This window comes from Pelodiscus sinensis, chromosome 13 (genome assembly GCF_049634645.1).
Source record: "Pelodiscus sinensis isolate JC-2024 chromosome 13, ASM4963464v1, whole genome shotgun sequence".
In the NCBI taxonomy this organism is placed as follows: Eukaryota; Metazoa; Chordata; order Testudines; family Trionychidae; genus Pelodiscus; species Pelodiscus sinensis.
In genome coordinates, this window is record NC_134723.1 from 2146476 (window position 1) to 2157751 (window position 11276).

Sequence of the window (11276 nt, forward strand, 5' to 3'; positions counted from 1 at the left end):
GGCAGAAACAGGCAGGTTTTCGAAGCTGCGACATTTGCTTAGATTGCAGATGCAAGAGAGGTCCCGTTCCTCTGCTTCCCAAGGCACACGCTGGCCCGCCAGCCCATCACATAACCCAGAGCCCCGGTGTCCCGCACGCGTGGTAGCCGCAGGGGGCCGTCTGGCCGACTGAGCAGAGCACGGCGGCTCACAAAACGATTGACAGTTTCAGAATAACGTGGCTAGTTCGCGATAGCAGCAGCTACCGCAGTGGCTACTGCTTCAGAGCTGCTTGGACACCGCGGGCCTCGAGTACCCGTCAGGGCAACCAGGCCCCTGCCAGCATCACAAATGCCCAGGAGGGGAGGCTCAGTGGAGCTGGTCCCCCCGAAAGGCAGCTGAAAATGAGCCCTCAAGAGACGGCAGAGAGCCACTAACAAACTGAGCTTCCTCTAAGTCGCCTTCCCCGACGCAGGCCCCTGAAGAGCGACTTTTACTCCACTCCTAGGAGCCACGATCCATATTGGCCAACAAGGCGGTACCTCCAGCAACCCGCTCCACCCACCCCATCCAGGCGGGGAGGGAGAAGGGCGAAGCCTCGTCTTATGCTGGTTTAAGCAAGAGCCGTTTTCAAACCAGCAACTTGCGTGTGCTCGTCCTACGCGTAAGAGGAACAACCACAGTGACACGGCGTCATGCGGGACCAATGACACAACCCCGACGAGCCCAAAGCCTCGCATGCTTACTGGCTCTTTCCAAATGGCGTCATGTGACTCAGTGACATCTCAAAGGCATTTCTGGTTCCAGGGAGGAACACAGCAGGGGCCCTGAAAAACCTGTATTTTCATTTGGTGACCCACCCCACAGATCCCAATACACTCGCCAACCAGAATCAGAACCTGAGGCCGACAAGAAATTCCTTCATGCCGGAAGCCAAATCCCAAGCCTCATGCCCCTTGGGGGGGGGGGGGGCAAATTCTATCCCTCACCCTCAGCCCCACGAGCCCCCCCACAAGCAGCCCCCCAAACTCACTCAAAAGCAAAGAAGAGGGCGCAGGTGCCGAGAATTAAGAAGAGCGTCAGGTAGAAGATGCCCTTCTGCCGGGCCATCATGATGCGACCGTCGCAACAGAAGGTGTTCCTGCCCGGCAGCTTCTCCCATTTCCGCATCACCTTCTTCCTCACCACCATCACCGACATGACTGCTCCTTCACAGGGCGTAGGGCGACCACGCGACGTCCAGCCTCTGCTCCACCCGCGCTGCCAAACGCAGCATCATCAGGAGCCCAGCCACGGCCACTAGAGAGATCAGAGACAAGGCCATCACCACGGGCTCGGAGGCGAGGCACCAATGCCCCCCACGGCACGTGGCTCTGGAGCTGCCCAATTTGCAAAGAGGCACAAGATTCTTCCCGCCCTCTCGGATCCAGCTCCTCCACACCCCTGTGGCTCTCCAGTCAGGCACTGCCAGCCTTGCCCAGCGGGGAGCCGACGGTGTCTGTAGCTCAGGAGTTCCGCCTTTAGATCCTCCCTCGGGAGAGCCCGGCTCACAGCATCTCTCTCTAGAGAAATCTCACACGTTGTCTGGGTACTCACATTGCCCCACCCCACAGCACATGTCCCACTCAGGGCAGTGACGTGGGGATGGATTATCCCCATTCCAGAGGCAGAGAACTGAGTCACAGACTAATTAAGTCACATGCCTGTGGCCATGCCGGAAATGTGTGACAGGGCCAGGAATAGAACCCAGGTCTCCTGAGTCCACCTTCCTGGCCCCAATCATCGAGCCATCAGTCCCCTTCTCACAGCTGTGGAACTCACGTTACCCCTCAAAGCCCCAGGTGCAGAGGCAGGATTAGAACCCAGGTCCCCGACTCCCCCTTTGTGAGCCCTACCCAGCAGCCCACACCACTTACGCATTCTAGTCTGGGACGGATTTCCTGGTCCCTCTGACCCCTCCAAGAGGCTCAGACACTACAAAGTTAGACCTTGATTTACGCATGGGAAATCCTAGATTCATGCAGCCAAGGCCCTCGCCCAGTTCCCTTCCCACCACTGCTCCCGTGACTATCCACAACTGGCTAAAACCGGCTCTCAAACTGGGGGCCGAGACCCCAGAGTGGGTCATAGCCCCGTTTCAATGGGATTGGCAGGCTGGGGTTAGAGCTGATGGAGCCGAGGCCAGAGCCCCACCATCTCCAGCCCCGGGCAGTGAGGTTCAGGTCACAGGCCCCTCCACTGGGGCTGAGACTCGAGATGTGACAGTGGAGTCGATTAACCGCTAAGCAGAAGCGTAGAGGTTAATGCTACAGACTACACGCACTCCCCCCTCACCAGCAAAGGTTTTAGCAGGCTGGCCAGCAGGCCGGCTCAGTCCTGGCTCACGCCAGATCCGGGACCTGCCCCTGCTGCGGCTCTGCACTGAAAGCGTATTAGGAGCCAGGTGGGCAGACAGCCCGGCCCAGTTCCAGCGAGTCCTGGGTCCAGGAGCTCAGCCCCACCCCCGGACAAGGGCTGCTGTCACCCTGCGCTGCTGCCTCTATGAGAGGAGCTGGTTTTTAAACTGCCCCCCCTCATAGACCAGCTCCTGCCTGGCACCTCTGATAGAGGCAGCAGTGCGGGGGGGGCGGGGGCTCCCCGGGAGCGAGGCCAGAGCGCACAGGTTGCCGGCCCCGCCCCCGGGGCTAAAGGACAGTCAAGTAAACCGACAAGAATTCGTGAGGTTAATCGACTATTTGGTTAATCGACATCTGACATCCCTAGCCGAAACCCTTGGGCTCGAGCTTCGCCCTGCCCCCCAAAACCGACGGTGGCAGGGATAGGCAGGCTCAGGCGTCAGCTCCCCCTCCCCCGGGTTGCGCGGTAAGTTTTACTGTCAGGAGGTGTTGCAGAGCAATGAGGTTTGAGCACAGGGGGCCAGAGATGCGGGGGAATAAAGACAGGCCTGCCCTGTATCTGGGCCGACTGCAGTCACAACGGTTTGCACACTGACTCAAAGAGATCTGCTTTGGCCTGTCCAGTCTTCCCTCACCGCTTGCTTTTCTAGCCCATGGGCACCTCACTGGGGACCTCCCGGAGCCTGCAGGAGACAAGCCGCCCAAGGCCGCAGGGTAGCCACATGGCCTCGTGGCGTGCAGGGCACTGGACTGCGCCTCGGGCGCTCTGTGGCAGATGGATAGCGACGTCGAGGGGAGGTTTCCAGGCCAATGCGACGAGGACACACCGGCACGGCACCTCCTCTTTCCAAACCAGCATTACCACACAAGACAGCCTCGCAAAGGACGTTCGGGGGGTGCCTGCAGCACGCGGGAGCGGATTCATTCCCTGCCTCTCGGGAGAAGGATCCGAGCAGAGTAACTCGGAGGGGCTGGCCAGCCGAAGCGTCTCACCTCAGTAACAAGCCGCTTCCGCACTGGACTCCTCTCTACCTGGCGAGCCCGCGGGCAATCTGGCCATGGCCAGGCGTCAGGTCCCACCCGCCCGCTAAGGGAAGGGAAGGGAGCGCTTCCGGACTCTCCCAGAGCATCAGCAGGCCCCCTGCTCACAATGCACGGTCCCCCTGCACCCGGGGGTGGGGCTTTGCAAAGGGAAGCTGGAGATGCAGCGCAGGGATGAAGCCATTCGTGTAGCTGTGTCACACGTGGGCTCGGCATGCCTGCGGATCCCCCGGCAGACAAAAACAAAGGGAGGGGACCAACAGCAGCCGAACGCACCGCCCTGGCCGGCCGAGGGGAACACAAGGGGAGGCTGCCTGGCCCCGCGGCTCCCGCACAGCCCGGGCGCCTCTCCCACCGCCCGCCAGCCCGGCCCGGCGCCCAGGGAGCGCAGGAGAGGGGCGGGCAGCGCGCCCCGCACAGCGGAGCACCAGGGGGAACCGGGCACCCCGGGACTCGCAGCAAAGGCCCCAAACCGAGCCCCCCCGAGCCGAGCGCCCCCCCCGGGCCGAGCACCCCGGGGCTGGGCCCCCCCCGAACCGAGCCCCCCCCCCCCGAGCCGAGCACCCCGGGGCTGGGCCCCCCCCGAACCGAGCCCCCCCCCCCCGGGCCGAGCACCCCGGGGCTGGGCCCCCCCCGAGCCGAGCGCCCCGGGACTCGCGGCAATGGCCCCAAACCGAGCCCCCCCCAGGCCGAGCGCCCCCCCCCCGAGCACCCGGCAAGGCGGCTCCATCCCCGGGATGCGGCCCCGGCTCCGCAGCCAGGGCCAATTCGGACCCCCCCGACTCGGCCCCCGCCCCCCGCCGTGACCCCCGAACCGGGCCCCCCCCAGCGAATCCCTGACCCCGCCCGGCCCCCACCTGGCGGCCGCTCCCGCAGCCGGCTCCGCAGGCCGGGCCGGGCCGGGCCGGGCCTCTTGCTCCCTCCGGCTCCCGGACTCCGGGGAGCCGCCCAGCTCGGGTGGGGCGCGACAGCGGCGGCGACTGCCATTGGCTCAGTCCTATACGAGGCCCCGCCCCTAACCTCTGCAGCGCATTCCTATTGGCTGAGGCGTGTGTCACTCTCACCGCCGCCCCGCTCCTACCTCACTGGGTCCTAGCGCCAGAAGGGCCTAGGGACGGGGGTGCGGCCCAGGGGCCGGGCAGGGGGGCCCAGGACGCACGGCGTGGCGATGCGGGAGCCACGGCAGGGCTCGGAGGGGGGCCAGCGCCCGGGGCGCAGGGAGCGGGCCCTGGCTTTAGGGGAGCACAGGGCAGGGAAGGGGGCTCCGGGCCCAGCTGGTGCAGGATGGGGCACAGGGGGCAGGAAAAGTTGCCCCCCCGCCAGGATTGGCCTGGGGTCTCCAGGAACTTTAGTTAAAGATTCTGTCCTGAGATTAACTCTCCGGGAGTGGGTCCAAGCAAAACTGGGAACCCTTGGGGCAGGGTCTGGGCAGCGCTAGTGGACGGCAGGCAGAGGCCTGGGGGCGAGGCTGGACTGTCAGCACCACCCCGGCCCCCCACCTCAGCCCCCTGCCCCAGCCCTGATTCCCCTCCAAAGCCCTCAATCCCAGCCACAGCCCCTCTGCCCCAGCCCTTGATCCCCCTTCCCACCCGCTGAACCCCTCAACCCCAGCCTGGAGCACTGTCCTGCACCCCAAAGTGGGTACCTCTCTCCCATCCCACTGTTCTCAGCACACCGTGAGACTGGCCAGGCTAAGCTATGGGACACCTGCCCTCTTTGGAGAGGACCAAATGCCTGTGTAAGACCAGCATGGGGGATTTTCCTGCCAATTGCATACCTGGCATCTATGAAAACTTGCCAGAGGTGCCCGCAGCCTGGTAACTATCACGAGACGGGGGCTGCCACGTGGCCCTCCCCATCGGTAACATTGAGAGCGCCCAACGAAGGCCGGTTTTCCCCTTTCTGCTTCAAAACTGTGCCTGTGCCACAGCGCGTGTCAGATCTGAAATAGCCTGTCTGCAGAACAGCTGCCAGCCAACCCACACGCAGCTGCTCACCTCTTGGTCACTGGGCCAGACTTGTCAGGAAATGAAGTAACCTTTGTTCTTGGGGAGACGAACTATCGCAGCCCATTCTGCTTCCAGCTTCCTTGGGGGAACGCTCAGAAGCTTCCACTGAGTGAGTGAGCATGCAATGCCTGGGCCCTTTCCTCTGGCTTCCCATCTGTTTCCAGGTGCAGTTCCAGGAAACATAGGCATTGACTTCCCCTTTAGTGGTGGGATGTGGGGGGAACTCAACCCCATCCCCTGCCCCCACTCCACCTCTTCAACCTCCACTCTGAACACCCTCACCCACCACGCCTCTTCCTGCCTTTGCTCCCACCTCTACCCCACAGCTGTGCCATCCTTGCTAGTCGTGACAGCTGCTTATGAGAAGATGCAGCAATAAAATCAGACCGCACCGAAGGAAGGTGAGCCTCAAGCGTTGCATTTATTTGGCTGTAAATCGTGCTCACCAGCTAATTTTGCCATTCTAAAATCGCGAGTTGTCAGGCGCTTGGGGCCAGGTTGGATTTGGTGAACAATGAAAAATTCGGTGTTTGCAGATAAGGTGGCTCCAGTGAGGAAAGCGATCTCTTCATTGGTGCTTGAAGGACAGATGGTCACCAAGACCAGCCTAAAGTTGCTCTAGATATGGCAGACACCACTTCAAGAACAGTAGCTACAGCAGTGGTAAGAAGAAGGGTTTTGTGGCTTCAGGGATCTGGCTTCACAGTGTGGAGAACTCCGAATTCTTGAGCTCTCAGAGGGTATGTCTACACTGCCACCTTAGTTCGAACTAGGGTGGCTAATGTAGGCATTTGAAGTTGCAAATGAAGCCTGGGATTTAAATATCCCGGGCTTCATTTGCATCTTGCCGGGCGCCGCCAATTTTAAATCCCCCTTAGTGTGGACTCCGTGCCTGCGGCTACACACGGCACGTAGTAGGTAGTTCGAATTAGGCTCTCTAATTCGAACTACCAGTACACCTCATTCCTCGTTCCACGAGGAGTAACGGTAGTTCGAATTAGAGAGCCTAATTCGAACTACCTACTCCGTGCCGCATGTAGCCGCAGGCACGGAGTCCGCATTAAGGGGGATTTTAAAATGGCGGCGCCCGGCAAGATGCAAATGAAGCCTGGGATATTTAAATCCAGGTTTCATTTGCAACTTCGAATGCCTACATTAGCCACCCTAGTTCGAACTAGGGTGGTAGTGTAGACATACCCAGAGTGAGATCCTTCAGCATTGGAAGGGTGTGGAATCATGCTTTCTCTACCTGAGGTCAACCTGTCCAGTTAATGACTGATGGTACAACCTGTGACGCACAGTGCCTAGGGTAGCCCAAGGTCAGGACAGGCTGCAGAAAGACGAGCAGCATCCCAAAACAGATGGTTAACACTGTAGCCCGAAGACAGAATGCAGAAGATTCAAGTGCCTTTTTATATCCTTTGCCATGTGGCTTGTACACCCTTTGTCCCAAACACAGGCTCACAGCACGTGGACATGGGAAAAACTCTTCAACTTCCCGGTCCACAGGCTTGCCTCTCCACATCCTGCTGACTCCCAGGTGTAGCCCTGGCTTCTCTCAGTAGGTTCATTGTACAGCAGATTGGCATCAGCATTAGTCTGTTTGGCCATCTGTGTGGGGCTGCCACCTAGAAACACAGCACAGGTGTGCAGGGCAGACATTTTTCACATATTTATCACTTACGACAATACAAAGGTGACACACACATAGAATCATCATCCTTAGCAAAGCACAACTTTCCCACGAATAGCTGACATGGCATGTCTTGTAAGATTCATTGCAAGTTTGTAATATTGGTATCAATATGATAATAGACGATTACCCACATTCCATATTGAGCCACTCAACTGCGAGGTGTTACATCAACAGACAGGGTGGGGTGTGATCTTGCCCTATGCTAAGACGCAGATTTTGGAACTGGTGAATTATGCATCGATTCTGCCTCTCAGCCCTACACTCACTTGATTTGCAGAGCAGCCAGCAGATCAACAGCAAATCAAAGTGAGGAACCAAATACTTGGTCCTTCAGCACATCATTCCAAATCGGAGCCATCTTCATGTGGCCCCATTTGCAACATACAAGTATCAGGTCTTCTGCTGGGGCGGGAGGGAGGAGTTTCTGTTCCTGACACCTTCCTAATCTCATGGTTGAGGACTTCAATGTACACACGCCTACTGGTCCGGCTGCTTCTCCTGGCTGTGCATAGTCAGGCAAGGACCACCAAGCTGTTATTAACAGCACCACCATGGCCAGAGAAGTTCTGGTTCCCCGTCTTCCTGAACCTGTCAATCTGCCAACCACAGGCATGGCCTCAAAGTCCAGGCCTGCTTTCACAAGGCGGCTGGAAGAGCCTGCACCCAGTTCGGAAGCCCTTCATCTCACAGCTGGACTGCTGGGTGGAGAAGTCCTGCTCCTCTCCCGCACAAAATATCTCGTTAAGCTGCAGTGAGACGTCACAAGGCAAACATGGTGAGAGTGACACGATTTTCTTCTGGCTCCCTTGGGAAGCCTAACTCCATAAAGTACTTCATAGCGGATGGAAATTCTGGCACATCTTTGGAGTGAAGCATCTGGGTGGAGCACTTAGCCCAATCAGGTTCACCTTGCTGGATTTCTGTACACAACCCTCCTGGGGATGGGCTGACAGTTGTGTCTCCACCAAGAGTGGTAACGTTTTTAAAAGATTTAATCCAAGTATTTCCACCCAGTCCTTTGTGGGATCTCAGGCTAGTTCTCTCTGTTTGCATGAGACCATCTCTGAGCCAGTGATAAGATGCGTCTGTGAAAACATTTTTAGGGACAATCACCTTGATGACAAGGGCTAGAGAAATTCAGGTCTTGATGGCAGACCTGCCCTATTCCGTGTTCTGTCCAGACAAGGCAGCTTTCAAATCGCATCCCAAGTTTTCAACCAGAAATCATTAGAGTTCCATTTCAAGCAGCAGATTACCTGCTGGATTTCCCCCCAGCCACCCACATGCTCTCTATTCTGAATGCCAGACGGGCTTTCGCATTTTCTTTGCAGAGTACATGTTTTACCTATTCACCTAGACTCCTCCTCTGCAGGGTGGAGAGAAGGAAAGGGAAACCCATCTCATCTTGGGGGCCGTCTAGCTGGACAGCTGACTGGGTGGTCAGTTGATGGCTAGTAGCTGGCCAGAGCAGGGATGTTAAATTGCAGTAATCTGACTAATTGTAGGGCCTACACAACGAATCAATCAGGACCGCTCTACAGAGCTGCAGCGGGGGTGGCTCCGGGAGCAGGCTCCAGCCAGGACTGAGCAATCCCAGTTCCTGGCGGCTCCAGGGGCCACCCACACTGCGGCTCTGCGCTTTGAATGTACTAAGAGCTGCTACATTTAAATGCAGAGCCGCAGCGTTCCTGACCAGGACTGCTTGGGCTGGCTCGCGCAGAGTCCAGCAGCCCTGTTTGCGGTGGCCAGGGCTAGCCACTGGCAGAGGCTGCTTCACAGCAGCCTCCTCTATCCCCCTTGCTGCCTCCATTCAGGTGACAGTTTCAGGTCTACCCTAGCGATTGGGGGGGACGACTATTGCCTGTTTATAGCCCCAGGGAGCTTTTCTGTGCCCACTGGGTGAACTTTCCTAGATCTACTGGCTGCTGGCACCACAGTGCCCCCCTCTGGGCTCTGCAAGCCACACTCCTTCCCTCAGCAGGCTACCAATTTGTCCAGCCCAGCCCTGAGTCCTTGGGGCAGAGCAGAGCCCCCAACCCCACCCCCCGCGCCCCCTCCCCGCAGCTACATCTGTGGAGATAGCTACCCCCAGAGTGCAGGTCCCTCCCACGCACCCCACTTCATTAGACACGAGCACCCAGTCCCTCAACATCTGGGCACCCACAATGCACACCAATTGCTGCCTCCATGGAAGCAGAACCCCTCCCACCCTGTTCACTAGCATCCCTTCCCATGAGCACTGACGCCCCCCGCGCACAGCGCTGCGTTCTGTCCAGAGTAAGAGCAAGGGGGGGTTATTTGACAGCGCTTAGGGCCGAGTCAAAGAGAAGCCAGTAAAAGGATTGGACACGTGGCTAGTGATAAAGGCAAAACAGACAATGCAATCGAATTCTAAAGGCTACAAGTGTTCCCGGCCCCGGGCCTGACTCACGGCTGATTCTTACCCAATTGCTGGTCCAACCGACAGAGCGGGGATCCACTCTTCAGGAGACACCCCTGCCATCTTGTCCCTTCCTTTCTCCTATGATATAGTTCCGGGCCTTTTATCTATTTTTATAAGTAGGGCATTTTGTTAACTTCTGTTCACCCCGATGGTCTCCTTAGTCAAGCTTTTTTTTCTCAGACTCTTTTGTGCTTTGTAAAGGGCCAAGCCTGCTATGGCACAGACATGCCCCGTCATACCCAAGCAGGCATATTACCCCTGTGTCCGACGACCTTCTCAGCATTTCGCTGAAGGGCGCCCTGGCTGGTCTGTGCCAATAGCTAGGCCCTAGCTGATTCTCAGGGTTGTGCAAGATGTTTGTGCAGAAAACAAATGTAGGGCCATGGGTCATGCAGCATATTCCATCCCGACACTGCTAGAAGTGACTCTTGCCACTTAGGGGGTGCAGACGCAGGGCACAGGTACACAAAAAATGTAAATCGACCCATCTTAGGGTGACCTCCAGTCACCCCAGTCATTACTGCAGTGGTTCATGTCTAGACTGTCCTTCTGTGGATGCTGCACGCTCTCAACAGCAGCACTGTGGGTGGCTGCGTGCAGCCGCTTGGGCTTCTGATGGGGAGATCTGAAGTTGGAGCCAGCTTGGGGTACTGCCTGGGCCAGGCTCCAAATGCAGAGTGAGGAGTCTGGATCCGTGGTTTGGGCATTTGGGCTCCCTGCGGGGAACAGGGAGCCTGGGCTGCACCTGGAATCCTTATGGGGAGTAGGGAGCCCAGGTGATAGCCTGGCTCAGAGCAGGGAGCCCAGGGAGCAGCCTAAGCAGCCAGCCAGGGCTTTCTTGTCAATTTCACAGCTCTGGCTCCTGCATGGAGTCATGAAATTGGCAAGAATGACAGCCAACAGCAAGTAGCCCATTTTGTAGGCAGACACTGAGTCGCTCTAACTACCCCTCTCATAGGCCATGTCATCACTACGGGTTAGATCGATGCTGCCATGGTCAATCTTCCGAGGTTCGATTTAGCAGGTCTAGTGGAGACCTGCTAAATCGAACTCAGAGGGTGCCTTCATCGGTGCTAGTACTCCTGCTACTTACAAGGAGTAAGGGAAGCCGACAGGAGCACTGGCTCCTGTTGGCCTCCCACGGTGTGGACAGTGCAGAAATTTGGTTTAAGATATGCCAACTTCAGCTACATAATTAATGTAACTGGAGTTGCGTATCTTAATTCCACCTTCTGCTGTAGTGTTGTGCAGGCCATAGAGATGAGTTGTTATGTTGGTGTAGTAGGGAACTTACATCAGTGAGAGCAAGGCTGTAGTGTAGACACTGACATAATGAGGTCAACGTAAACTGCCTTGTGTTGACCTAATTCTGTAGTGTAGAGCAGGGCTCAGAGATGACTCAATCAATGCTGAAAATAATCAACAACTGTGGACCAGGTCTGGTGTCTGAACAAGGTGCAGGATAAGGATGTTAAAATGCGGTTAATTGACTAGTCGACAGGCACTTCCACATTCCTCCTTGGAAATGTACATGAGCCCCTGCTGACTCCGGGCTACACGTGGGTGCCTGCTTTGAAATGTACAAGAGTCCCCAGTAGGGGCTCTTGTGCATTTCAAAGCCATGGAACCCGGGGTCAGCGGGGGACTCTGAGTTCCCTACTGACCCTGGTTTCCATGCTACGCTGCATGTCACTAGGAGCCTGGGGTCAGCT

General features: G+C 57.5%; 1 protein-coding gene across 3 annotated transcripts in view; it reads right to left on the reverse strand.

Moving 5' to 3' along the window:
- Positions 1-11276, reverse strand: part of LOC112546198 (palmitoyltransferase ZDHHC9) — a 28560-nt gene that overhangs the window by 13680 nt on the left and 3604 nt on the right. The window contains exons 1-2 of one of the 3 annotated variants that reach the window (XM_075896615.1): positions 4274-4397; positions 1013-1278 (exon numbers count right to left, since the gene is read on the reverse strand). In XM_075896615.1, the coding sequence (XP_075752730.1) occupies positions 1013-1179 (167 nt within the window). In that variant the 5' untranslated portion in view covers positions 1180-1278; positions 4274-4397. Of the gene's footprint in view, positions 1-1012; positions 1279-4273; positions 4398-11276 lie in introns of those variants that run through there. The other 2 variants (XM_075896616.1, XM_075896617.1) reach the window with 2 other exon arrangements.